This window comes from Austrofundulus limnaeus, unplaced genomic scaffold, assembly GCF_001266775.1.
Source record: "Austrofundulus limnaeus strain Quisiro unplaced genomic scaffold, Austrofundulus_limnaeus-1.0 Scaffold622, whole genome shotgun sequence".
In the NCBI taxonomy this organism is placed as follows: Eukaryota; Metazoa; Chordata; class Actinopteri; order Cyprinodontiformes; family Rivulidae; genus Austrofundulus; species Austrofundulus limnaeus.
This window is the reverse complement of record NW_013953024.1, coordinates 12,193-40,143: the sequence shown is the minus strand read 5'-3', so window position 1 is coordinate 40,143 and position 27,951 is coordinate 12,193. Positions and strand designations below refer to the sequence as shown.

The 27,951-nt window shown below is 39.8% G+C and overlaps 3 protein-coding genes across 5 annotated transcripts in view; 1 reads left to right on the top strand and 2 right to left on the bottom strand.

The window, feature by feature from the left end:
- LOC106531352 (E3 ubiquitin-protein ligase RBBP6) overlaps window positions 1-2,385 on the bottom strand; it is a 14,382-nt gene extending 11,997 nt beyond the window's left edge. Inside the window, exons 1-2 of one of the 2 annotated variants that reach the window (XM_014027193.1) lie at window positions 2,298-2,385; window positions 70-195 (exon numbers count right to left, since the gene is read on the bottom strand). The gene's annotated coding sequence lies outside the window, so the exon portion shown is untranslated. Of the gene's footprint in view, window positions 1-69; window positions 196-450; window positions 537-2,297 lie in introns of those variants that run through there. The other variant, XM_014027195.1, reaches the window with a different exon arrangement.
- A 4,050-nt stretch (window positions 2,386-6,435) lies between these two features.
- LOC106531351 (endonuclease domain-containing 1 protein) lies at window positions 6,436-7,752 on the top strand. The gene is made up of 2 exons (XM_014027192.1): window positions 6,436-6,829; window positions 6,973-7,752. Exons 1-2 carry the CDS (start codon window positions 6,536-6,538, stop codon window positions 7,579-7,581), a joined length of 903 nt encoding a protein of 300 aa, XP_013882646.1. The 5' UTR covers window positions 6,436-6,535; the 3' UTR covers window positions 7,582-7,752.
- Window positions 7,753-10,008: 2,256 nt separating this feature from the next.
- Window positions 10,009-27,951, bottom strand: part of LOC106531350 (neuroligin-2) — a gene marked incomplete at its 5' end in the record, with an annotated part of 26,589 nt that continues 8,646 nt past the window's right edge. Inside the window, 5 exon segments of one of the 2 annotated variants that reach the window (XM_014027190.1) lie at window positions 10,009-16,015; window positions 16,608-16,974; window positions 18,198-18,351; window positions 18,462-18,727; window positions 23,139-23,324. In XM_014027190.1, the coding sequence (XP_013882644.1) occupies window positions 15,091-16,015; window positions 16,608-16,974; window positions 18,198-18,351; window positions 18,462-18,727; window positions 23,139-23,324 (1,898 nt within the window). 2 annotated transcript variants of the gene reach the window in all.

The following is a 27,951-nucleotide window of genomic DNA, read 5'->3' as shown; positions in this document are numbered from 1 at the left end:
TATATATGTGTGTGTGTGTGTGTGTGTGTGTGTGTGTGTGTGTGCATACATACATTTGGTTGAACTTACCTTGCAGTGAATACTGTGAGGGAAAGGGGAGACAGACTTTTTGGTCCTAATTTGATGACGCTTTCCGTCAGGAATAAAAAGCCAGCAGAACTGAACCGCCTTGGAATCCCTTTAAATAGCTGCAAGCTGCCAAAAAGAAAAGAAAAAAAAAGGAAAACAAAGCACAGACACACACAGTGAGGAAATACCACAGCCAGTTGGTGCACAGATGTACAAGAACAGGAAGCTTTTATTACTCCTGTATCGTGCAGGTAGAGCTCATCTTTCTAACAACATCTGTAACAAAAAGTGACCGCTGCAGACAAAGAAAGAGAAGGAAACGTGCACACACACACACACACACATACACACACACACAAGCTCGCAGACATTTTTTCCTACCTGCTCCCTCCTCCTCGTGGCCCTGCCTCACTGCTTTTTTTTCTACTTGTTCCAACAAGGCTCCCTGTTTTTATCTTGACACCCAATATCCCTGCCTCTTGCATTCTCTTCCAGGCGGTGTGCACGGCTCTGCCCATTCCTCACCCTCCCTTCCCTCTGCACGCCATGTCCCCGTCTCCCTGGCAACCGATGATATCATTATAGCCCAGAGCTGGGAGGAAGGCCTCCAGCGAGGAGGGGAGTGTTTGCATTCGTGTGTGATTTTGACATGGGCGGTCGAGGGAGGAAGGTGAGCGTATGGAGCTGGGGGGAGGGGGCATTTAAACTTATTCTTTTTCCTTCTTTTTTTCTTTTTAAACTTCAGCTCTGACACGTGAATATTAACAAAGCTGTGGAAGAGCTGCAAACTTTGCCAGCAGTGTCACACCAGAAGCGCCACATTCGTGAGGCATCTGCAGCAAAACCACTGCAGATGTGCATCTCTACATGTGTGTGTGTGTGTGTGTGTGCGAGGATACCACTCCTATACCATAAAAGGAAGGAGAGGCTGCAACAGACCAGTCTCTGGTGACTCCCGGTTAGCTTGCACGAGCAGCAGAGACGTTAAGGAGATCAGACCGAGGGAAGGGGGGGGATTTGTGAAGCAACAAGGCACAGACGGACTGGAGGGAGGAGGAAAAAAAAAGAGAGAGTGTGTGAGAGAGAGAGAGAGAGAGAGAGAGAGAGAGAGAGCGACAGGAAGTCTGCCCTGCATGCAGGATTTAAATCAGACTCCAATTCACACCGAGAGAGGAATAGAGAGAGGGAGAGGATGTACAGTACGAGCCGAATATCAATCACATTTTCTAAAAATAACATCCCCGCAGCCCCGCTTTTTGCCTCTGCTCATTGCCCCCCCGCCCCCCTCTCCCAGCCAGAGTATGCTCCATAAAGCACAGCCCCTCTGAGGGGTGCTGGAATGTACCAAGGCAAGGTCAGTAACAACAGAGAGAGGAGGGGGGTGTCTTGGTTTGTTGCAAACAATACAAAATGTCCAGCTTTTTTGGAAACAAAGACTGTCAGATGTGAGCAAAGACAGTGTGTGTTTGTGTGTGTGAGAGACGTGCAGCTGCACTATGTGGCTAATGGTGTAACCTAGATGCAAACCCAGGTGGCGATCAACCAAAGGCACACCTGATGTTTATCTGATGACAGTCAATTCACGCCTCCGATCAGCTCATAAAAAAAAGGTGCAACGATTTCACCGATCGTCCCGTTAAAACTGGCAAATGTTTCGCTTCGGAGGCGATGAGGAGCCGAGCAGACGKGTCGGTGGACCTGTCACACACACTTCAGACGCCTTGGCTTTAAATGAAGGGTAATTGTTGCACTTACTACACACACAGACACACAAACACACACACACACAGGCTGATATTCGACGTTGTAATGGAACCACAACCTGAGTGTAACCGCAASAGTTCCCCTCTCACTGCATTCATCGGTTCACCATTTCTGCTCTCCAGCTTGCTGTTGTGCATCCCTGCACGTGAGCACGTAAGTGTGCGTGCGTGTGTGTGTGTGTGTGTGTGTGTGTGTGTGTGTGAGAGAGAGAGAGAGAGCTTCATGCATGAATGTGCAGCAGTCTGCAGACACACACTGCAGCATGTCCAGCCCAAGACAAACCATGATCAGGAAACACACAAAGATAAATAGGCAGAGAAAGATAAATATATTTTAAACACACACACATGCACACGCATACACACACACAAACACACACGTCCTCAGGTCTGCACAATGCATGCAGTACATTTCCATTCAGCCACAAAAGCACACCAGGTTCCTCCTCTGTAATCCTCCTTTACCTCTTTTTTTCTRTTTGTTTTGTTTTTGCTCTTTGCTCCACTCAGCCCCTCTCTCCTTCCCTTCTTTCCTCTCCTCGCCTCCTCTTCTCACCCGATCCTCTCCTCTGGCTCCTTTCTTCCCCTTCGCCTCCTCCTTCTTCTTCTCCTTCTTCTTCCTGTTTTGCACTCCGCTCTCTCTGTGTGATGCTGCTGGGGGCTTCTCTCTCATAGCTGCACAGTCTGATCCACGTGCAGGCGAGGGGACGGGGGAGGAGGAGCCAGGCGCTGGGGCTGAGCCAATGAGCAGCCTGGATCTCTCTCAGCCAGCGAGCAGGAGGAGGCAGGGGGCGGGGCGAACAGCAGACAGAGGGGCTGTGTGTGTGTGTGTGTGTGTGTGTGTGTTGGATCACAGCCAGTACAGTAGAGGAGATATTTTAAATCTCCCCTCAGCTGGAAAGAGATAAATAATATTTTGCATCTGATGCAGTCATTTCTCACTACTGGGCATCAGTTTCATTTAAACACAAGCTGCATAAATGAGCATCGTCTTGCTACATGAAGCAACTCCAGCTCCAATTTATCCTCAAATCCTCCTGAAACATCTATTTTTTCACCATATATGTATATTTTTGGCCAAATTTCCCTGCCTTTCTCTGCAGAGCAAAACATGAAAAATGGYTGAGCTCAAATGTCAAGTGAAGACATAAATAATAAGCAGCAGGGAGGAGGGGCCACAGCTCCTGGTTAGAGAGGGAGGGCCCGAATCTTTCTGTAGAACACACACAATGCAAAAGCACCCCCTCACTCCTCTGCTTCACTCTTCACTGGCCAATAACGAGCAGGAGGGTCTGCTGGGCAAGAGAGCACGGCGAGAGGCAGAGGAGCCAGACGTACAGAGGAGTGAAATGGTGGAGGCAGACTGGTGATATACAGTATACGTTATATTTAATTATTTGTTTTCTACCCCTCAAGTGCCATAGCAACAGCCCCTGAACAGCCTGAACTCTATTGGYCAATGCTCAACCTGACGTGGGGATTTGGACCAATCAGGAGGACTGAGCTGCAGCTTTAAGTAGAAACAGCTTCTCTGGTCAGAATAGCTGCTACATTACCGCCCCCTGGTGTCTGAACCCATACACTGCACCTTTCTGTTTGAGAAGCCTTTTTTATTTATTTATTTATTTTTTTTTGTTTTGGACTCACAAAAACACAAACACACATGCAGAGTATCTTTTCTCTTATGTAGTAATCTGCATACAAGCAGGACTTTGAGTTTTGAGTTGGAAAACTTAAAGAAAAATCAACAATTTAGTGTTTTAACCAACCTACACTGTAAAAAAATAAAACCTGAAAACTGACCAAGAGGTTGAATATGGACAAATTGCACCTGTTCAACAAAATGTTTTTATACTTAAAAGTTTTTAATTTGAAAAGTATTCTTGCCATGGAAGGGGAAAAGAAACGAAGTGCATACTGCCACCCTGTGGACAAAATSTGGTATTGCAGATCCTGAAAGTGCTGAAATTAAAACAGTTGTAATGCAAATACTACAGTGGTTCCCAAAGTTGAAGTCAAGACTTCACTGTGGGACATGAACCATTAAGTTTGGGGTCCTTTATGTAGGTAGATATGTATGGAAGCCCAATTCCGCCACTGAAAATAAACATTTTGTCAAATGGTATGTCAAAATTTTGACTTACAGGCCATAATGTCCTGGTTATTTCAAAGCACCCCAAAAAAATATTGGGCACCTCTGGATTACCTAAACAAACAGAGGCAGAAGAATATTTTCTTGGAAATTGCAGCTGAAGAACAAATGACTGTTGGCCACAAGTCAAAACTTTTTGACCGACTGAGAGCCAAGATATCAAGAAATAAGACTGATGATTATGAGCACGTGTTGAAACAGGAAAACTCCAGGAATGCTAAGAAGACTATCCAAAATGTTGAGCTAGGTTGGCTCGGTTGAACTTTCACTATTGAATTTTTTTTTTCAAGTAAGGGCAAAAAAAAAAAAAGTGTGGAGGGACAAAAAAAATACATGTGCCAAAAACCTGTAGAAAATACGAGTTTATAGAAGATGGTTTGGAGTTGAACTGTTGGGGCCTGGGCTTTGGGCCCCATAAGGGGCAAAGGGTCCCCAGAAGAAAGTATATTTGGGGAAAAAATGGGCATTACAAAGTAACATATGTTTTAATACTGAATGAATACTTTCTCTCTCTCTCTCTGTGGGGCAGCAGTGGGCAGTCTAGCTGGTCCTGCACTTGGTCTGAATTTCTAATTCTAATTGGTAAAAACGCTGACAGCTGAAAAATGTCTGTCGGCATAACTGCATCATCAGCCCCAGCTACATAAGTTATGATTGTCATAACTCAAGATTAGATCAGAGAGGCAAGCTGCTCCCAACAACGCTCAGTCACTCAAATTGACTTATTAGGGCAGTGAAGGATTGTAGCTCGAGCTAATCTGACAGTTTACATTTGCATGAGGCAAGCTTTAGCAGAGGGCAGCACAGCAAAGCACCACACGCTCCTACAGTTCACACCAACACACATTTTCTGTCCTTTATATTTCAGACCGTTTAGATCAATGGTYCCTTACAGTCTGTATCAGCTGAAAACTAACAACTAAAATGTGATTAGAATCTGTTAGCACTAGCATTTAGCTATTCAGTGTTTTTAATCAGTTAGAGTGAGGTTCAGTGAAAAGATTAGGAGCATTTAATATTTTACTTGTTACTCTTGAAACAACTTCAGTTTAAAAAATAGATTTAATATGTGACTGGACTGAGGGCTAGAGGACTAGTTTAAGTTGTGTCAATACCAAAATGAACTGCTCATCACCTCAAAACGACTCCCATGGTTAAAAAAAATCACATTCAAATTTTAGAAATCTATATATCACTGGTAGTTTTGCATAACATGGTTGTTTGTACAGAGTTTTTGAATTGTTWGCAAAAACACAAGTTAGCTGCAGCATTTCCAGTACAACCTGGGCAGTGTTTTATAAAGTACCTCAAAGTGATACTTGAGTAAAAGTACAAGCATCTTATCATAAAAATACTTTGGTAAAAGTTTAAAGTCTTCTCTAAAAATATTACTTGAGTAAAAGTCTTAAAGTATCAGAAYTTTTTTGTACTTAAGTATCAAAAGTAAATTTCTGACACAAATCTACTTAAGTATTAAAAGTAAAAGTACTGAGTAAAAGTGAGCAGTTAGATTTTCCAAAATGACATTTATTGGGAGGTGACTTCTCCAAAAATATTTTTGATGATGGTTTGTGTACAAGCTAATAGTGTGTCAGAATGGTATATATTTATACTTCTCATCCAACCACAATTAAATTCACTCTATCCAGGAGACAATTTATCAGGATAGTATTTTTTTAAGTAATAACAACTCAGAATAAAATAGGAGTAACGACTTTCTACTTCTTACCTTTTTAAAAAAGGTAGTGAGTAGAAAGTACAGATAATTGTGTAAAAATGTAATGAGTAAAAGTAAAAAGTACGCTGAAAAATAATTACTCAAGTAAAGTACAGATAACCAAAATTTCTACTTAAGTACAGTAACAAAGTATTTGTACTTAGTTACTTTACAACTCTGAACCTGAGGCACATATTTCTGCCAAAATAAGCATGAAATGTTAAACTGGCAGAAATATTAAAGTTTATAATTTATTATTTTTGACTTTGTAACATCAGTACATAAGTAGATATTTATGGATAGAACTTAACATGTAGAATACATATCCACACACATTTGCTGCCTGGTAGTCAAACTATTATGCTTTATCTCTTTTTACAACTGGCTTATCCACCACTCTCTCCCTGCAGTAGTATATCAACTCACCCTGACCACTGTGAGCCTTTTGTTCTTTGTTAATACGTAAGCTAAGGTTTGCATTTTACGATTATTCATGGAGCTCATTCTCGAGCTTGAAAACTACTCAGAACAGTTTGAAGTACATTGTTTAGTTCTTACAACACTGCTGRGGAGTTTTGTTGCCTTGATGGAATTGTTGAACCTCTTTACAATAATGTAATGCTAAGAAGATGCCTGACCTTCACAGGTCTGTAGGTTTACAACAGTTCATTGCTGCAGTGATGTGCACTTTCACGCCCTTGTGCACTCAAGGCTTGTCTTATGGGCCCATGTCATCTGGCTTTGCATATCAGCTGTGTAACATTTAAATCATAACTGCAAGTGCTTGTTTCGACACAAAGGCACGGTGCCAGGCTGCGAGGAGAAACCGCGGACATGAGGATGTTAACTCTGGTACTTYTTGCGCTCGCGATAAATTACCAGTCGCTGGCAACAGTGGTTCAGGATTTCAACCATGTGGAGCGGTGTAAGGACTCCCTGTACATGGGGACTCCACCACGGGGGTTTACAGACACCAAGCTGAAAAAGATCTGCCAACGCTACGCAGACAAACCTCGGTTCGTGACCCTGTATGATCCTCACAAGCGGATCCCAGTTTACTCRGCTTACACCTTCAAGAAAACCGAAGGAGACAGGCGTGTCGACTACCCTTGGATGTATGAACCACAGGTAGGAGTCTTTCAGGAATAATAGAGGTATTATGGAATTTGTTTGCCTAATTTTATAAGTATATCATAAAGTAGTTTGTAATGTGGTTAAAGACAGTCTTTATTCCACAAGTTTAGAGCTGAATGTTTTTCRTGTCTCTCCAGTTGGCAGAAGTTGATGGGAATGGGAACATGTCRCCTTTCCCCACTGGTTACCTCCACATGAAGTTTGAGGACAGCCAGGCCGTGCTGGATGACTATTCTGATGTTGTGCTTTACGAAAGAGGTCACCTGAACCCTGACCAGCACCAGTCCACACCACACGACCGCGCCGCCACCTACACCCTGACCAACGTGGTCCCAGAGATCCGGGAGTTCAACATCGGGCCGTGGCGCGAGTACGAGGAGCGGATCCGAGTGCGCCTCAACAACTTCTGCCGCGGCGTGGCCTACATCGTCACCGGGGTCACCACAAGGGGCAACATGATCCGCCGCAATAACCAGGACCGCGTGGCGGTCCCCGAAGACGTGTGGTCTGCATACTGCTGCACCGACTACGACCGCAACTCGCCCCATCCGATGCGCGTCCTCTTCCCATCCCATGCGGCCTTAGCCAAGAACGCCAAGGAGGCTGACAGTGTTCACGAGATGACGGTGCAAGAGCTCGAAATGTTCCTGAAAAACAACATGGATGTGGACCAGAACTTCCAGCTCTTCTATGACAACTGCATCTCTCCGTCACCGCTTCCTCTTTATCTGCAACACACCATCTGATTGGCTGCTTCATCTCACCATATGTCAGCAATGGGTTTATATTTACTATGACACATGTATGTGCTTAAAAAAGTTTAAATTTAAAGTTTTAGAATTACTGTTATTTTTCAGTACTTTACATTTGAAAGGGTTTACTTTACTGAGACAGAGATAAAATGCTGTTGTAYTGGAGGCCACAAAAATGAATTAACTTAATAAAACGTTAAAATCTGCTTGCCTTTCTTGTGTTTGTTACTCAAGCCATTGAGAATACTGAGCTTTCAGTAAACAGTATTTATTTTTGCAGGACCRTCATCGATCGGAGAAACCAAGATTTAAACAAACAAAAACTTRTTTCTTTTTAATAAAGCCCATGTTTCATTTAAATCTTTCTGCTCCCGTTGATTCTATTTAATTCTTCAGCAGATGTGAGTTTAACTGTTTTACCAGGTTTAAAACCTTAAAGTTGTTTTTAATAGATACACATCAAGCGGTAGCATCCATCCATCCATCCATCCATCCATCCATCCATCCATCCATCCATCCATCCATCCATCCATCCATNCCATCCATCCATCCATCCATCCATCCATCCATCCATCCATCCATCCATCCATCCATCCATCCATGCATCCATCATGTTAACCCGCTTCTTTCATGGTCACATGGGTCACTGCCCATATCCAGTCACTGTGTGAGGGTTGGGGTGCACCCTGGACAGGTTGCAAGTCCATCACAGGGCCTGAATCAGAAGCATCCTTCATTAATTATTTAATTTACAAGAACTGAAAGTTTCTGAATACCAAATTCACAAATTCACCACAAGTCTCGTTAATGTTTTTAGTACATTTCTAACAGAAGACAAGACCCAGACCAACCTAACATCTGCATTAGATTCTAAAAATACCACGAAAGGTAACATGTGATGGTAAAATCTTCGTTTCTGTGTTAGTGAGCAGTGAATTTTCTTCTTTTAAAGGTTCCTTCATGCTAGAAGCAGTAATTTTCCACTGCCTAGTCTATTTGTATTTGACTCTCACGCTGCCATCTAGTGTCAAAGCAGAGACAGTGTCTCCAGCTTGGTGTAAAACATTTTGTTAAGCAGCTGAACAAACACAGATCAGAGGACGGTCCTCATCATCAAACAGGTGCTGCCAAATTATTATAGGTTTCAGAGTTATTTGAATAGAAACGAGTGGAATGAAAGTCTGAGCTCATTTGTAATCAAGGACAACAGAATGTTTTTTTTTGAGAATCTTAATATTAGAAGTAAAATGTTCTACTCCTAGTTGCAGAAGATGGAGTAAGAAACTGATGAAATGATTGTCATCCAGATTTACTTACAAACCACATATTTTTTGTTAACTACTTCTAGAGCAGATCTAAACCATGATGATTATCATACTAAGATTAGAACTAAGTAATTTACATTAAAAACCCTCACATAAGGTTTTATGTCACTTGTTGGAGTCTCTTCAATTGCTACTCAGCAATTTATCATTAATCTTGTAGTTAGATACAAAACAGTTGCAAAAAACTCATTCCCAACATCAAATCACAAATTTTGCCCTCCTACAACGGTAGAAAATTATTCAGTCTTCAAACCTAATTTTAATCAAACATGTCTGAATAGGATAAATCATACTTGGTCCTAAGTGGATCAAGCTATAAGAAGACTTTAGTGACTATTAAATGCTAAAATTTGAGGAAAATAATTGCCCCAAAATTACACAAATAAACATTTCTGTCACTGTAGGAGAGGCAGGGGACACCAGCGCCACCTAACGTGAGGATAGAGGAACTGGTAAGTCCTAGAGAGCTGAAATTTGGGGCACTGGTAGATCTATCAAAGTCAAGAAAAAAAGTCTTGGAGGTATGCCCTAAAACCATCAGGGAGTCKGCCATTTTGGGTCAAAGGTCAAATTTCCTGGAACATTCCTAAGTCCATCACAGAGACACATAACACTAACCTGCTGAAGTGAGACAGGGTTGAGATGCCCACGTCACTTCTGGCACCTTTAGAATATTTTTAATTTGGGTGGGGTCYGCTGCAGATTCTGGGGTGCCACTAAACCCAGAACAGAATTTCAGATTTGTTATGTTGTCATGTTTAGGTTATTTGACAATTACAGAAGTAGGAGAGTTAGGGAATCACCTTCTGTTTTACATWGATCTATTATAGTTTTTATTATTTAGTTGCTATTTCTTTATTGAGAAAAGCTCTGTCACCACTCAGCTCATTGATTTTTTTTTCTTCTTAGTATTTTTTTTCTTCAGAACATCTTCAGCAAAATATTCTGATTCAAAAAAGAAAACTGGAACCAACTTGTCACMAACAGTCTCAGCCCAGCATTCTACTGGCTATATAAGAAAACATACATATCTCATTGTTTTATTGCTTCTTCTGCCCACATCATATCTGACCAATGTAAAAAYGATGGCAAATAATTTGTTTAAGAATGTCTTTTAATGTTTTCCAGTTCAGATACACAACATACAGTGTGTAATAGCCTCTATTTGAAATAGAAATATTAACTTTAGTTATTTCAACCCCGTCTTGCCTTTATTTACTCCCGCTGAACCTTGCGTCTTGAGCAGGTTACTGAATCAGACTAAATGAAACAGACAAACAGGTGCAAGCCTTCCACTTTAGCATCTGACATCAAATATTGTAAGAGATTTGAAGCTGAGTCACGCTTTGAGTTCTAAGCCAACAACAAACCTGTAGTGTAAACATGTAGACTTGGTGAGTGTGCTTCCATTATCTGTTGGCTGGTCCAAACCATTGTTTTTTAAAAGAGAAAGAGGAAAAAAGAAAGTATTTTGTAATGCGTATTTTTTTCCTTTTTTTTTTTTTTTTTACCTTGAAAGGTCGGGCAACTGAAACTCACAATCAGACAGCTGGGTCAATAGTCCCATAAACARGATGTGCAGGACAAAATTGCAAAAAGTTAGCAAAACAATCACCATGATTATAGTCTGGAATAAGAGTACAAATGATTTCACAAGCTTCCAGTCACATGGGTATACTGTATGCTCAAGACAATGTGATACAAAAACCATCAAATCCAACAGAGCCACAAATTGAATTCCTTGATTTGTGGCTTGTGTTTGAGCCGATCTGTAACCCTATCTCTTTGTTTTTGTTTTTTTTTTCATTTAGCTTCTTAAATCCGTCATTTCCTCTTTCTTCATCTCTTTCATCTTTGGCGTTTTCACCAATAAAAGAACTTGCTTCCATTCAGAAGCAGCCTTTCATGACGGATGGGACGGTGCCTAGTCAGTACAATATATTTTAGATGACYGTATGCAGTAAGAGCACGTTCGTCACAATATTTAGGCTACCCTGAGCCAGAAGCATTCCCCTTTTTCTGTGTGGTTACCTCATCCATGCTGTGATTTAAAAAAAAATGTTTTAGATACACCTTTTAAAATTTGATCTCTCGAGGTCAATTAAATAATCCAACTTTGTGCATGAAGTCATCTAAACTTGCACCTGTTGTCACAAAGAAAAGATCCGGCCAATCACTCGAACCAAACGACAAAACATAATATTTACAAATTTCAGTTTGTTTTCTTACATTAGAAAAAAAATGTACAGTTTGTTTTCTGCGTTTTTTTTTTAAAACTTTTTTTCTTCAATTTTTTGTCCTTGCATCTCGCTCTGGTTCAGCGTGGAGGATGGCAGTTCAATTGCCGTTCCTCCCAACACACGAGATGCAAGATGTAACAAAGAAGGRCTGGGGGAGAATTGAGACCATTCGCCTTGCTTTCATGGTACATGTAGTGAGTAATGTCTTTTAAATCGTTTATTTTTTTGTTCTTGAATGCATCCACTGTGCATTGACGAATCGCACAACGCTATCTCTGCATCTCCATCGTTGTCCTGATAATGTAATTTTTGTTGTCGTCGATATTGTCCAGAGTCCATCCCATCTGGGTGTGCAATTGTGCGAAAGACGTGACATTACAAGGCTCCATCGCTCATCTTTTGGCCATAAATATATGTTTTCCTTATCCTCCCGCCGTGCAGAAGCAGGAAGGGGTGTGTGTGTGAGGGGGACACGCCATGAGACAACAAAAGAACGGACGAAAAGATAACTGTCAAGCAGGTCCCCGAAACAATTGAAGTGTGTGGCTCACAAAATCCGGAGTATTTGTGTAAAATAGTCTTGTCTCTTTCTCTCTGTATTTATGTTTTTGTAACTCAAAAAGTGCAATCTTCAGGTGAGTCTGAGACAGTGACTGTGCAAACTCGACAGCTGTAAAAGAGAGAGAACAAAAAGCTAAAAGGGGGGAAATGAAAAGGGCTTTCATCAGTCTCCAGTACTGTAGATTTACGGCACAAGCCTCAGTGTTGGGGGGGCTGGGGCAAATAAAGAGCAAATATTTACTTTCTTTAATATAATCTTTACACAATAATAATCTATTAATACTTTCTGAAGTACCACAAAGTGCAGCAGATTTTAAAATAGAAACRGAAATCTTAAAATAAAAAAAAACTAAATTATGGATAAACAAAACAAAACAAGGCAAATCATCAAAATGACAAACTCTGCCCACACACTTTAAAAAATCATGCAACAAGCCCACACACAAAGTAGTTAATAAAACTTTATATTTTTTTTCTCTTTTAAATGAGGATATCTTAATTCTGATTTCTCTTTAAAGTAGAGACCAGCCACAGTGCAACATCAAGTGTAATTAAAAAATAAACAAAACAAAACAGAATAAAACTGTGTGTGGTGTATAAAAAAAAGATAAAGGGGTTGGCACTTTTTTTTTCATGGTAACTCCTTCTTGTTCGATACAGTCAGGATGGACCTCTGTAGGCGCTCCACTCCAGAGGAACGTTATCACAGTACTTGGCACCAAGAATGCTGGTAAAAACGAGATATCAGATTTTTTTTTTCATTCATATCCTTACAATTTATTAATAATACATCATATACATTAGTGTTTCTGTATAAAAGACTCTAAAAGGAAACAAAAGAAAAGAGTCTAGAAGTGTTTGTGAGAAAGAGAGAAACAGATTGTGTCAATGGTTTAATAAGAAAGAGAAGGAAACAAAAAAATGTAAGGCAGTRAGATGAAAGAAGCAGTTAAATGATTTGAGGTGGAGGATAGACAGAGAGAGATAATGAGAGAAACAAATAAAGTAATGAACATGATTAGAGCCTGTGAGGCACAGATGCAGCGAGCTCAAATGGGCAGCCTGGATTCCAGACTGCACCCTGAATGGGATTCAGTTYTTCTCTGAACTGGCCACCAGTTGGAGCCCCCAATCTGGAAATGTTTTCAGACCAGCAGCACTACGACGACAAATTAGGGAGAAAAAAGACCATATTCAAGGCATGGTTTCTCCAATTTGAAGTGGGGTTTTGTGGAAAAATGTTGAACACTAGATATCTGTGTCTTTGAACAACCTCAGATYAAAACAAACCAGCAGCAAGGCTAAAAACAGCAAAAACCAAAGTGAATGTCTGGTTTGTTAAAACAGCTCCAGGCTCCAAAATGCCATAGCAGTTTATGCAGACACTTATTTTCTGTTTAATAAACCTTTACATCAATATAAGTTTTACAATACAAACATAGCATCTACAATAAGTTTTTAGTTAAATGAGTTACAACAACACCTAATTTCCCTCTGGGATCAATAAAGTATTTTTGAATTGAATTTGAATTGAATTTGAATTGAATATTTACATGGAATTCTCTTGTTATTTGATAGTGCTAATAGCAGGCAGCCTGCTCCACTTTCAGTTGGAAAATCACAGTTTTTCTGCCAGAATAACAGTAATACAAAACCGATGGAGATCTAAAGGTTTATTAAAATGGATTCTGCATAAACCACTATAAATTTTTAAAGAGAAGAGTTGCTTTAAGATGGCAAAATACACCGGGCCCACTTGAGCTAGCCATTGTTAGCTTGTCACTCCTTATAAAATGATTTTGCCATCCTAAATCATCTTTAATTTTCAAAATTTATTGTTCATTCCCACACGTTTTTGTAAATCTGGATATATTGGCGTGACTTTCACATCACATGGACATTTACACAGAATTCTGTGACTATTTGAAAATTTTTAATAGCAGCTAGCTCTAGAACTTCTGGTCCTTGTCCACTTCCAGCAGGAAGTTCACAACACCCCTGCYGGAATAACTATGAAATGTAAAATTGACTGAGGTGTAAAGATTAACAAAACAGTGTGTGGATGTTAATTTTTAAAATTTAAAGAGTTGAGTTTTATGCTAAAATGCACTTTGAAAATAGATCCACTCAAGCTAGCCACTATTAGCTTGTCACATATTTTGACTGTTTAAATAAACTTTCATTTTCAAGTTTTTATTGCAATTAAGGGAAACTAATGCATAAATCTTTAGACCACTGTCAGTTTTACATTAAATTGTAATTTAGGCAGGATCAAATATATGTGTATATTTTTTGCTGAAAGTGCCTCAGGATTTACTGTAAGTTCTCCAGCTAACTGCTGCTATATTTGCTCTTGTGAAAAATAGGTAAATTCTACAAAAATAAATGTGGAATGCACATTATGCATGGCAGTGCAATGGTTTATAAAATAGCTTTTGCATCAATGAAAATATAAATAAAAATGATCTTGCCAGACTAGCCAGTCACAAATAAACTCTATTTATTCAAGCAGAGGTTGTTCAAAGAGCTATCTACAAGTAAGAAAATAACTTTTCAAGACTTTTCCAGAGAACACCACTTGAAAATGGCTTAAGTCTCCATTTCTGGTAGCATAAAACAACTGGAAACAAGCTCACACACTAGAGTTAAATTATCAAATTTTAACAATAAATTTATTCATGTCATCAAACAGTCTTTATTATTGTATTCCCAACCCTGCCAATACATTTTACACCAAACAATACCTTTTAAAATCACAATGAGTAGACAGCTGTTGCAACACAGTGCTCTCTACAGGGTGCCAAATTTCACTTCCAGATTGGGCCTTTAAAGCTGCAATTTGTAAGCTTCAAGAAATCAGCGCTTTATGACAGACAGCTTGTTGGGACATATGCTGCCTCATACAAAGCTGCTTGCTACTGTATCATCTTTTCACTAAATGAATGACAATTTGTGTTTGTATCCTTTGATAAACATGGTTTTACAAACACACACGCACGCACGCACGCACACAAAACCCCACATGCTCTAAACAACCAACTGATTATGACACCTCTTTGAGGGAGCTACAAAGTTCAAGCAGCGCATTTGGCGACTTTCCTAAGCACCAAATATTCGTTGAGCAAGAGCAGGAAAAAGCTGTATGTGCCAAGAATGACAAAAGAGCTTTTCAATTAAGTCCCCTTTGAGTTATGATTATAGCTTGGAGGTATTTCACTGCTTCAGATCTTACAAACTGCAGCTTTTTTGAGGGCTTGATGAGGAAAACAAGATAGGAAATAAAAAGAGCAGAGGTTGGTGAGAGTTGGTGAGATGGAGCAGTTTGTGTGGTGCGTCTTTGTGAGCCCAGAGATGGGTAGCAGAGCTTGTGCCTAGTCCTATACGCGGGTGGTGGAGTGTTGGTGTGGCAGAGCGTTGTTACTGTGGCTGGGGACGGGGGTAGAGGAAGGGGCCGGGACCGGGGGGTAAGTGTTAAAGGGGTGGAGCGGCTGAATGCTGCTGATGGTGCTGGGGATCATGGTTATGGTGTTGGCGGTCATCAGCGGCACATCCTCGGGTGCCCGCCGCAGGGCCAATGTGTAGTCGGGTGGGCAAACCGGGGGTCGCAGTGGTTCCAGGTCACCGTGAACACCACGGGAAGGCAGAGGCGTCCCGTGCTCAAGCTCCACCCTCTGCTGCTTCATCTGCAGTGACATTAGCTCCTCCTCCTGACTCAGAGCCAGGTCATTGTGTGGCGGGGCCCCCACTACACCCATGCCAACGCCGATGCCCATTGTGGTGCCACGTTGTGGTGAGAGCCGGCGATGACGCCTCTGCATGAGTTCGTGTCGCTTATCTCGTTTGTAGTAAAGCGCCGCAAAGGCCAGGACATTTAGGAAAAGAAGGGACGCACCAACAGCTACGGTCACGCTCAGCTCGGTGGAGTAGTCCCTTGTCTTGCTGGGGAAGGGAGGGTAGCCCGGTCTGTCTGAGCCAGGTTCAGGSTCAAGTTCTGGTGGGTAAGTGGAGATTATCGGGTGCTGGGTGGATCGGGTGCCAGAATAGGTGGGCTTCCGGCGGCCGGTGCCGGTGGGCAATCGAGTGGTGGCGGTGCTGATGGTTTGCAGGGTGTGAAGGTGCGGCACAAGCTCCAGCCAAAAAGCCACCTTGTTGGCACGGTAGTTATCTCTGACACGAGGCTTCAGGCCAATATGTAAATACTGCTTGTCTTTGGAACTGAATTTAGTCCAGATGACCTCCTCGAAACGGTTAGGCTTAGTGTGAATGAATGTTGTGTCCTGAGGAACAGGGAGGTTAGGATCCCTGGAAAAGAGAAAGAAGATAACCAAATGATTTTTATCATGGCCAGTCTTATTTGTTAAAGTTAGAGAATGTCTTGTTTGGGTGAAAATTAGGTTGTCGCTTTTTTCTGGTCTTTCTGTTTTCATTTTACAACAAAGAAGCTGAATTACCMAATRAGCAGTTTCAGAGCCAGCTTCAAGACAACCATTATTGGAGACAGAATTACCCACTTTTACAGTTAAAAGAAACAGAGAATCTTGCAAATATATGKTAATTTATTAATATTGTTTTAATTCACTATCAAACTGCTTGTGTGAAGCCATTGGGAATGGGAATGAACTTGGTATGAGTTGGCAGAGTCCCATTTCAAGGTATCACACGTCTTTGCTGAGCTGAAGAGTGGTGGGACTGACCTGTGAAAACCTGTTGATGTTAATATGTTACTTATCTGTTAGCAGACTTGAAGTTGTCAAAACCTAAATTAGCRGAAGCTTAATGATGTGCYAGTGGTTTTTAAAGTTAGTGAAACAATATTTTCACTATTAGCTAATTAGCAGYAAATATATACTGTACACATCTATGGTACTGTATTTAAATGTGACCTTTTACCTACCCTGTCTTTGCAAAGTTGGTCCAGTACGTCATGACTACAGCACTGAGCATGATGTCATTCTTGGAGAAGTTACAAGGAAAGAGGTCAGTGGCCCCCACCATGGGAATCCCAAACACGTAGGGGATTTCATCTCCATGGGCAGCRTCCGCCCACTCTGGCCTCGCTTCTGTTTGACAGTGGTGGTGGAAGGTATAGAAGTAAACGGGTGACTGGAACTCGGCGTGCAGTCTGGCAGTGGCAACAGCTGGGGCCACCCACTGGTGGTCCGTGAACAGAGCCAGGAGGGTCTTCCTACGCATGTCACTGTTGTCCCTGTCAGCCCAGTCTGTGTACATGAACTTTATCGTCTCCCTCAGGATATCTGTACCTTGGAAAAACCAAAAGAAAATAAGTGGCCTTACAATGATGGAGTGCATGGTAAAACTTTAAGATGACAAATATGAAATTGAAAGCTGCTTTTTTATTTTTGTTAAATATTGGTAAAACCATTAAAGAAAAGTAAGAGGTGTAAGAAGCTGCCAAACGCTTCTAATTATATCTAATTAATGGATCATCAGTAAGATTAAMCACCACTATAAAAGCAAATATCTTGTTTTTAAGTCCAGTCAAGATTTCTTATCAATTTGTCAAGGGTTAAAAGATTATTTTCAAATAATTTAAAGTATACTAAAGATTATTAAAAAGCAAGAAAAAAATATAGGATGACATCCAAGCTTCACGAAAGCTGATGTCCTGACAGGTTACTCCATTATGAAACTGTAATTCTCAAAATTACTCAAAATTTAACAATGTGATCTCAGACTCTACATGTCTCATTTATGTTAATTTGAATGATTATCAGCTGGAAAATGACTATATAGCTTGTTTAAGAAGATCGGCAGTGGAAAACCTCTTCTCAAACCGTAAAACCTACAAGCAAACTCCAACAACAGAGTTGACCACCCTACTGCRTGATCCATACTCTTCCATATACTAGACTTGGGCCAGTTTTTGGTTTCAAGGTATACCACAGTTTAGCATTAAATCCACTACATTTTCCCATCACACGGTTCCTGTGATTTAGCTTTGTTTTAGTATGACGACAGAGGACATGCCAGATTCTTTGATGATTTGGTCTTTAAATATTGAAACTGTGGCATTAAGATCTCTATACTATCACAGTCTCATACAGACCCATTTATGCTGTAAACCTTTATATTCTAAAGTCAAAGGTAAGGTCAACTTCTCAGACAGCCACATTCTTGCCACAGTATACTGACCCAAGAATAGTAGCAAAACTACAACAAAAGTGCAGGAAAAAAGTTGTTGCAATGAACCAGGAGGGATCACAAATTGGGAAAATTAAATTGTAGTTGGAACATAGAGTTGTGYCTAAGCAAAAGCAAGCAAAAAATATTTACTGAACAAGTTATGAAGAATTCAATGTTCTACTTCAACTTTTGCTGCATTCTGGCCTAAAGTTCTTGTTTGAAAATCTTACTTGTATTTCAAAAATCAACATCTTTGTGCTTTAAATGTAAAAAAAACACGTAAAGCTACAGATCATCTTTGGAGTAATCAGTTTAAAATAAAAAAAGGTTAGGATCTGACCATCAGGGTGTCCATACAGATTGTCCACAAAGTTAGAGATTGTGTAGTCAAATGAGGCAGCTGATATTCCATCTTCTCCCTCACTGTCATCCACAAACTTCAGGCCTTCTCCCTGGTTGACACCTAGCAAGATGTCATAGTTGAGAAACTCGCCCTGAGAGCAGAGGATAGAATGACATGACTGTTATGCTCACCGATAGAGGTATAAAATGAATTCTGGGATGAAACGTTGTATTGAACCGTGTTCATCAAAGTCATCAGTACCTGCTGCATGAGGATCTCTGGATCATCCGGCACCACGTCACCGTCTACCACTGGCCCAAAGGCGATATGGTAGCGTGCAGGTTGGATATCTTGATCCACCAGCTCCCGAAAACTCTTCCTCCGCAGACAGTCCACCAACTCAGCCATGTTGTCCAGCGTGCAGCCCACCTTCTTTGCCAGGATCTCTGTGTACACTGGAGGTCTGTAGTTGACTGACCAGCTGGAGATGGCTGAGCCGCTTTGAGCAATGGCCCTCTGGAACAGGCCTACACAAACCATGGCCACAGTTTAGTGTTTTTCTTCTTCTGTCACATTAGTATTATTGTTTTTTCTTTCTTTTTATTATTTTTTTGCTGCTAAGAGTTTTTTTTAAGTCCTTAAAGTACCTTAAATAATGCTCATCTCTGAGGAAGAATATAAGCACAAAGCAAAATAAAGTAGATCTCTTGCTGCTTTTAACGGCTGGAGAAAATCATTACGAACATTAGTGTGAGAAAATGGAGTGTTTTCCATTATGTATAGCGAGCGACAGCAGCGGGGAAAACAGCGACAACTCTGCACACAGCGGTGAGCTCGGAGGATAAAATGAAGAAGACAGAAAGAGAAGGAAAACTGTTCACACGGTTGCACCGCTGCTCTGTTATGTAAAAAAAAGGTTTGCTGTCCCTCTGTTTTATCTGCAGATTCTGTCATTAATAATTAAGCCCCCCACTCCCCCACCCTGTCTATATTCTGCATGAGCCCCACCCCCACTCCTCTCCCTGTGAAATCAATTAAGAAGCTTCTCAGCTGCAGCTCCATCTTTAGCTCTTCATCTTATCGCTCCTCAAACACATACAGCATGTACAAAAACTGTTCACGCAACTTTTTTCCATTACTTTTTGTCTTTTTCAGCCCACATTAAAAAATGTGACATATGAACTGTGACAACAGTAATCCTGACAAAAACAGTTTAATTTTTAACTTGATTGTAGAAAAAAAGTCTCGTTCTCATGACCTTGTCAGACTTTGTGGACCTCAGAGGTTTCTAAGCCTTGACCATCAGTTTCATGCTGTGGAAGAGACAGGATGAAGGTGAAAGGGTTCTCTGAAGACTCTCAACCACATCCTGCAGGCCTGACCGAGATGAGAGCAAGTGCTTCTTGATTTGCATTAACCAATTATTTTATTAGTGCATATGGAGGGCATGTATTGGTTGATGCATTGCAAGGTCCGGCCTGGCCCAGGTTGGCCCAGCCCAGCACTTCCCTGACTCTACACAGCCTTAATTGCTTTTGCMTGTGGGCAGGATTGTCGTGGAGAGTACCAGCAAGGACCATCAAGGCTCATGTTATGCCATATCAAGGCTCATTGATATTGCTTTGTGCTTATATTCTTCCTCATCAAGAATGATAAACAATATAAACAAGCTTATATTGTTTRTCATTCGTTCTGTCACCAAAAACAAGCTAAAAGAGAGCCAGAAAAAAACAACAACAAAAGATACATTCCAAATAGCAAAATTTGTCTGGTCCAGTTCTGGTCTACACAATGCATTAACAATTGGCCCAGATACAACAAAGAATGACAGCCCTTTGGTGGCCCAGATGTGGTTTGCTAGAGGTGGTCCATGCAYAGGCCWGYACTACATAAACCTTTGACAGATTTGGACCACTTTAACYAAAGCACAACTGGGCCAGTTGTGGCATGCCGTCTTAAAAAACAGTGGTATCATTCTTGCTATGGAGGTTTTAAGTCTGCTCAGAAACCTCTATGACCTCCCACTGTGTTCCCAATGCACCCATCAAGACCTCGCCAAGACCCTGCAAAGACCATACACTGTTCTGGTTAATGTTTCAGATCKTAGTCATTCAGTGTGATGGGAGCCTAATATATACTGTATATATATCTCAGGAATAACATGTTAATTAAAGTCTATACTTAGATATGTGTAATGAAACAGAGCTAAGATCCGCAACACCACCACAAACAAAAAAAATGTGCAAATGCTGCTTAATTTGTGACAGGTTGCTGCATTTTTTCCTGAATGATTTCTGAATCAGAACAGAAGATAAGCTTGTTCTCTTTGTTTCTTTCAGTGGAGATATAGTTTTGTTAAACCGTTCAGGGCCACTCTGACAGTGTGAAGGTCAACACCACAGCAATAACATAATCTGAATTCTTGGTAAAAATTTCATTGCTATTCTCTCTCTAACTGCTGTCAAATCAGGGGATTAGCCATCAAAAGTTCTAGTGGGTGTTTTCTGTAATGCAAAAAAAAGTTGTTTATTTGTTTCAAAAACATAAAAAGCCCTGACAGTTTTTGCTTCTACAGCTTGTAATTTCACTGACACTGAATATTGAGCCAACTAAAACTAGACATGGCTGTGGATACAGACAAACTACGTAAAKACTAACTTTAATGCTTCTTAAAAACAAAAATTTGTATTACAAATTTGAATTTACTTTGTTTTTCTTATCCCCACAAGCTCATATTTATACATACAACCCCATTAATGTTCGTTTAGTTGCACCAAGATCAAACACTTTGAGCCATCAAGTAACTTCTGCCCTAATTCCAATAGGATATTTGACCAGACTTTTAAGCTGCTCTAATGTTAACCAGGGTTGAAGGTGAAGCTTTGGGAAAACAACTATTTATGGATTTATCCAGTCAGTTTTATCCTGGCAAAAAACAAAACAGAAAAATTAGCCGTGGTTAATTGCAGCCACCAGTGAGAGATTATGGGCCTTGGCCTCGTGAAGGTTAACAACACCCTTCACTTGTTCAATCCTGGTCCTCGAGAGCMACTATCCTGTGTTTTTTTCTTGTTTGTTTGCTCCAACACTTGATTCAATAACTGAATCACCTGTTCATGTTCTGCAGATGCCTGTTAATCAACCATCCATTCAAAGCAGGTGTGTTGGAGCAGAGAAACTACTAAAACATGCAGCATATCAGCCCTCGAGGATCAGAATTGAACAACCCTGTCCTCCAGCATCACTTATTAGACAATTTAGATTATTATTTAGATTTTATATCTGAACTATCATATATAATTTTTACTCTTTGTGGATAAGAGAAAATCCATAGGGAGTTTATACTTGGGCAGAAAATTTTATCAATAACACCAAACAAACGTTGAAAGTATATTTATTGGCATTCCATTGGGAAAAAAATCAAATCAATAATTATGTTCATTATAAGTGTATGCAAACTTCTGACCCAAGCTGTATATATGCAGTTATCACTAAAATATATAATGTTCTTTGCTGAGGGAGTAAACATGTTTTCTTGTCTATAATATTTATATTTTTGCATAAATCAACTCCAGTCATGACCTTCCTTACGTCTGTAGTTTACATATATGAAAAAGAAAATACGTTTGTTTTTATTTTAATTAAGATATTATTATTATTATTATTATTATTATTATTATTATTATTATTATTATTATTATTATTATTATTATTATTTTACTTCACACAATGTTGCATTTTCAGAGACAGAAGTTTGTTGTCCTACTTTCTCTGTGGGTGCTATATCCAAGGTTCCTGAACATTTTCTATTTCAAAACAAACACACACAGACTGTTTTTACTTCATTTTCAGGCCCTGTTTGACACACATGAACAAATATTTATTGTAAATATTTACCAAGAGGCTTATTTAGACTCAGTAGGTCACTTTTGCCTAAATATTTGTGAGAAGATGGATGTTTTAGGTGTTGTAGTTCATCCAGATCGGTTTACTTTTCCCATAGATTAAAGTAAAGGTAAATGTTTGCATTTTTCTGCAGTGGATTTACTTTTGTTTACATGTGATATAAATATAATTATCAAATAACAGTATAGCTTGGAGTGTCCTCTATGTTTTATTTTTCCCTTCATTTTCTTTAGTCCATACTTAATSAGACCTGGACAACCCCTGAAAATAAACTTTTCCTGATTTGGCGGGAAATCTGCACATTTTCTCTGCATATTACGTGCATTGTGGTTTGTGTTGTTAAATGTGTTTGTGAGTCTCTGTAAAAAAATAAAATAAAAGAAAAAAATATAAGACTGTCTTCTGTGGACTAAACCAAACCCCTGAGTTAAATCTGCCTCACAATGACAGAAGGATAAGATTGAACTCAGATCTCTTCGTTTCATCTGAGCTAAAACTTTTAGGAGCCGCAGACTGACCTGATCCCCGGGGGGCTGCAAAACTTTCAGTGTTGCTATTTTTCTTCTTATAGGGCGTTAAATAGGTTTTTATTTTATTGTACTTTTCTAACTTGTCAGTATGAAATCTAAGCAACAAATGGAGGAACAATGTTTTCTGATTAATCAATATTATTGTAAATAAATATTGTTTAAATCCAAAATTGCCTCTTCTGCGCCTCTTCAGTCATCAGTCATCGATTTCTTACCAATTGATGCTGAAGGCGAGAGGGCAAGATGACAGAAAATGKTAAGCTAATGGTAGCTAATGTTAGCTCRTTGTTGTTTGGTAATTTGGTAAAACCAAATGTTGCAGTCACTGCAAACAATCAAATAAGTCAGATTTAGGTTAGCCTGGCCTAATTAGAACCACAGCTCTTGSGGTTCCAGAAATCGGGATGGACTTGGGCCATAAGGGCTAATGCAAACATGCTGAACCCGGGTTTGAACTCAGACTAGACCTAACGGTGCAAAAAGGCTATGAAAGAGCCGGTACCCTCAGAGTGATGGGAGAGGATGAGCAGGTTCACGCAGGCGGCACCAGCTCCGGAGCCAAAGATGGTGATTCTCTCTGGGTCTCCGCCGAAGTGGCCGATGTTCTCGTTGAGCCAGCGCAGAGCCTGGATCTGATCCAACAAGCCATAGTTTCCCTTCGCAGACTGGTCTCCTGTGCTCAGGAACCCTGCAGGATGAAAGCAGAACAAACCAAGAGAGAGAGAGAGAGAGAGAGAAAGGGCTGAGTAAGAATAGAGGAGTGAAACGATCACGTCCCATCATCGTCAGGAAACCTCTCACCCACCGGGGCTTGCAGCAAGTTGGTGGCGATTTCACAGGAAGGTAAGCCTGCACTGAAAAATGCGATGCGCTTAAGAGAAGTTGTGTGCGTTTAGAAGAGGAGGAGAAGGAGAGCAGCAGAAGGCATGTTTCACCTACTTCCCGGACCCACATTTCCACAGCAGGTGCACACCCACAACAAGATAAAATAAACTGAACATAATGCGTACACACAAGCAGAATGCTTTGTTCTTTGGAGAAAGTACATTACAGCACTTTACGTGGGTTCCAAGTTTTATTTATTTTTTTAATTTTTTGCGCTTCAAATGCAACTATAGCTTTTTTTAATTACCATTTGGACAAAAAAGATGTAAAATGATCCCAATAAGCTGCTCTCTCCGCACGTTTACGCCCCCCCTGTGACCCGGTACACAGCACAGCAGGTACACTCATGGATCCGCTTTTTAAAATTTGGCCCGGCTCAGAACCGCTCTAAAATATTTACGCTGCCACTTCCTGTGCATGTGCATTGTCACGGCGCTGACAATAACTGATACCGAGGGCGCGTTTACAGAAGACAGGTTTCAACGGTGATTTGGATCCGTTTTGTCCTCACTAAAAGCCTGAAGCTGTCTCATCTCGATTTAGGTTCGGGAGGAATGATTTGGCAGTAGTTCAGTGGAAAATAGAAATGTCTGTCCGAGTCAGTGTCCTTGGGGGAAACAGGGTGATGATGTCCTCACTTTGTCCTGCCAAGAACTTCTTCTCAGCTCTCGTTCCTTCCGCTACATTCTTGGCAGATGATGATTAATGAATAGAAGTATGTTTCTTTTTTTTTTCTCCTTGTATTTTGGTGGCACTAGTTATGGATAATTTAGACTCAGTGGCCTATAAAATGTAGAGGTCAGTTTTTTTTTTTTTTTTGTTGAAACTACGACTTGTACTGAATTACTCTAAAGACCTAAAAATCCTAGGAGGAAAGCACATCACCCACCGCCTTTCATACTTACTAGACTAAGATATATAGAAATAATGGAGCTAAGTCATGAAAAAGTGAAATGTAAGAAGATGTGTCAGAGATGACTCTCAGATACTACCRCATCAAATTCTAGCTCAGTATCTGTGAATTTGACCATTTTGTTTCGGTTTAAGTTAATCGTCCAATGGATACTTTCTAAATTAGATATTTTACTAACACACACACACATTGACACCAGCAGTTAAAGCTAAATCAATGTTCTCAGCTTGTCCTTGCCCTGAACAACATGGCTGATCTCTCCAACTATGAAAAGTCATGTGCTAGCACCTCCAGCTCAAACACCTRTTGGTCATGGCAAACCTTTTTGGAAAATACCGGTTATACATTTTGACCACCAGGAGTCATCAAAAACATGRCATATACATGTCTACTTATGTTAACATATATTTTGAAGTCTTAAATGGCACAAAATATTAATAAAATATAAGGAGATTGTTGAGTTTGTGGTGTGTGGTTATAAGTGTGAATCTAAAAGTACTTTTTTTTACATTTTTAATGCAATGTTTTCTTTCTTTAAGCACAGAATTTGGAATATTTCTTTGACTGAATCTATGTATAAATATTTGGACATTTTTATTATCAATGTTGGACTCAAAATTTGATTCATTAATTAGCTCAGTTATTGTTTAATCTGGATAATTATGTGGAAAAGCTCTAAAATCATCACTGAATAGCAGTTTTAAACTTTTTTTTTCTCACCCAAAATTCCAGTTTATATGCTAAGGAGAGGCAAAAAACAGCTGAAAATTGAGTAGTGTGGACAGGGCYTAAGTGATACATGGTATTTAAGGTAATATCACCCTAATTATCTTAAAATAGAAAAAAAAGGCAAAACTCTCCAAACATTTCAAGAAACCAGCAGACACTGATGTGATGAATTTGATGCCAACAATCTCTGATCTGTGTGATTTCATCGTGTAGAAAGTACCAAAGCAGAGGCCAGCAGTGGTAATAAATAWAACTGTATGCTTGTGAGCTTGTGTAGGCGTGTGAAGACAGGAGAAGACATAAAAAATTCTGTCTCTATGGAACTCGTGAGCTGTTTTTAAGTTAACCCCTGTCTCATCTTGTGTTATTTCTTTTTGACAGAATGTAGACAAGAAAGCTGTCTGAGGTCATCAGATGTCCGACAGCACAAAAAATAAAAAATAAAAAACAAATGGGAAAAAAACTGGACTGGTTTGAACTGGCTAACAATAAGGGTTTGATAAAAATTCCTTTAAAAACCTCTTTTTAAAGGAGAAAACTCCAAACTGCAGTATGAGACAGACTAAACTCTCCACAGGAAACATGAAACTGAAGCCCGTACTGATTTTATTCACTTGTTTTTCAGCCTCTTATTGTTGGTTGACTTTTATCTACAGAAAGAGAGGCAGAGAGGAGGTGGGGGCAGCCTGAGGTCAGTCAGGTTATCATAATGCCTATAAAAGCGGCACTGTTTCAAATAAATTACTGTAAGTGCAAAAACAGTGGGTCCATATAGGACTTCATTTGGGTCTTATTATGCAAAATCCACATTTTTAGCCATATATTTCAACCTGTTCAGGCTTTTTTTTTATTTTCTATGATGTTTTCTGGACTATTATGTTACAGTGTTTGTGACTGAATTGCCACATATGGTCTGGATTTACCAAATACAATTTGGTCTTCATTCTCCTTTRGTTCTGGGTCAGACTCTGGTTCCAAAATGTAAGGCTGGATGGACAAGTCTTCCCTCGTTGACATCTTTTAACTATGTTATAAATAAAACATTTCTGCACCGCTATATAGTCGTAAACCCCTCTATTAAACTAGAATGAACTCTTAACAGAACCCAACTTCATAATACCGTTACTATTGCTTTAATGTAGAGTACCAAAAAGTGTTCAAAAGCTTATTCTTTTATTCAAAAAAGGCACCTAGAATAGTTTATAATGTACAGAGAACACAAAAATATCTTGTGTCTTTAGTGCAGCACGGTTCAAATACTAAAATAATAGTTTTAAAATAAATAAATGAACTAAATATTGTGGTTGTGAGTCTAATATGAAATAATATTGTAGTATAAATACTGTGAATATTTAGACACCAATATACAGTATTTCTGATGTGTCATAAAACAATAAAAGAGAAGGAGAAGACATTGCCCTGGAAGTGAAGGGGAACTAAAGTGAATAAAACGCTGCAGAGTTCAGTGTGTTTCCTTGCGTGGGAATTAAAGATGACACAGATAGCCCAAGTGACTGAATTAAACAGTATGTTCTAAAGGGCAGCTGGGAAAATGTAGGCCAGCAGTGGAGTACAGTAACACAGGAACACATGGTGGAAATCAGCTCTCCTGAAGGACGGAGGACACAAGATTAGGTTCTGCTCTTTTACAAACAGCTCAACACTGGAAGCCCGGGAGCATTTTGTAAAAATAACCTGCTTAATATGTGACACTTGTGTTTGTCTGTCTGTTAGCAAAATATCTGATGAACCACTGGACAGATTTTAATGAAACTCAGAKRGTATTCGTTGGATGTTCTTTCACAGCTGATCATTATTTGAGAATGACTCAATTCAAGATGGCTGCCACAGCTAGTTGATATTAGGTACACATAAATGACGGCAGGCCAGTCAGTTTTGTGCATATGAAGCTAAAATTTTGTACGTGAGTAGCTGAGAGTGAAACCCATCACATGTTTGTAGTTCTAATAAATCAGACAAGATCTTTGTTTAAAACGTTGGCATTAACTGTTGGAGTCAACTCTGTCTGTCTGTTAGCTAAATATCTGATGAACCAGTTGCAAAATTGTAATGAAACTTTCAGAAAGGAATCACTGGATGTTCATGTACGACCTTAAACAAAATAGGAAATTAGGTGTGTTTGTTTACCTTAAAATGTGTTCGAAACCAGATAGAAAATACTGAAATATTTGAATGTGAAAAGAGATATGCAATACAACAGCATTGGGCTGGACCACTTTTTATTCTCTCTCCATGCATTCAGCCTCGATTCAGGAAACYAGGACAGTCTTATAACCATCTTCAGACCGACTCCACCTATTGTCATTGCATCATCAAAAAGGGCCACACTACAGCTGGAGTCAGGTCCTCATGCAAGTTTCCTGTTCTTATGTAAAAACAACACTTCAATTAAGTGTTGAACGTGTTTTCAGGCATGTATCTCTCTATATGGACCTTCTGCTCTGTGTAACCATCTTTGACAGCCACTCAGACCAGTCTGTACATAAAATCACCAGTTTAATCACAGAAACAATTWCACAATGGTTTATAAAACTGTATCATGTTTCACCGGAGGAAAAAATTATAAAATGTGTAGTGTTTTTTTTTTAAGAGTCAGAAGTAAGCAAACCCCAATGAATTTCTTCAGAACGATTAACACTTGGAGTCAACCTGATTCAAGATGTCTTTCAAAATTTATTCACTTTATTACTGGTTCACACATCAGGATTTGAAAATTATCTGCCAATTTTCAGACTGAGACCCCTCACATAACCACAAACAATTATAT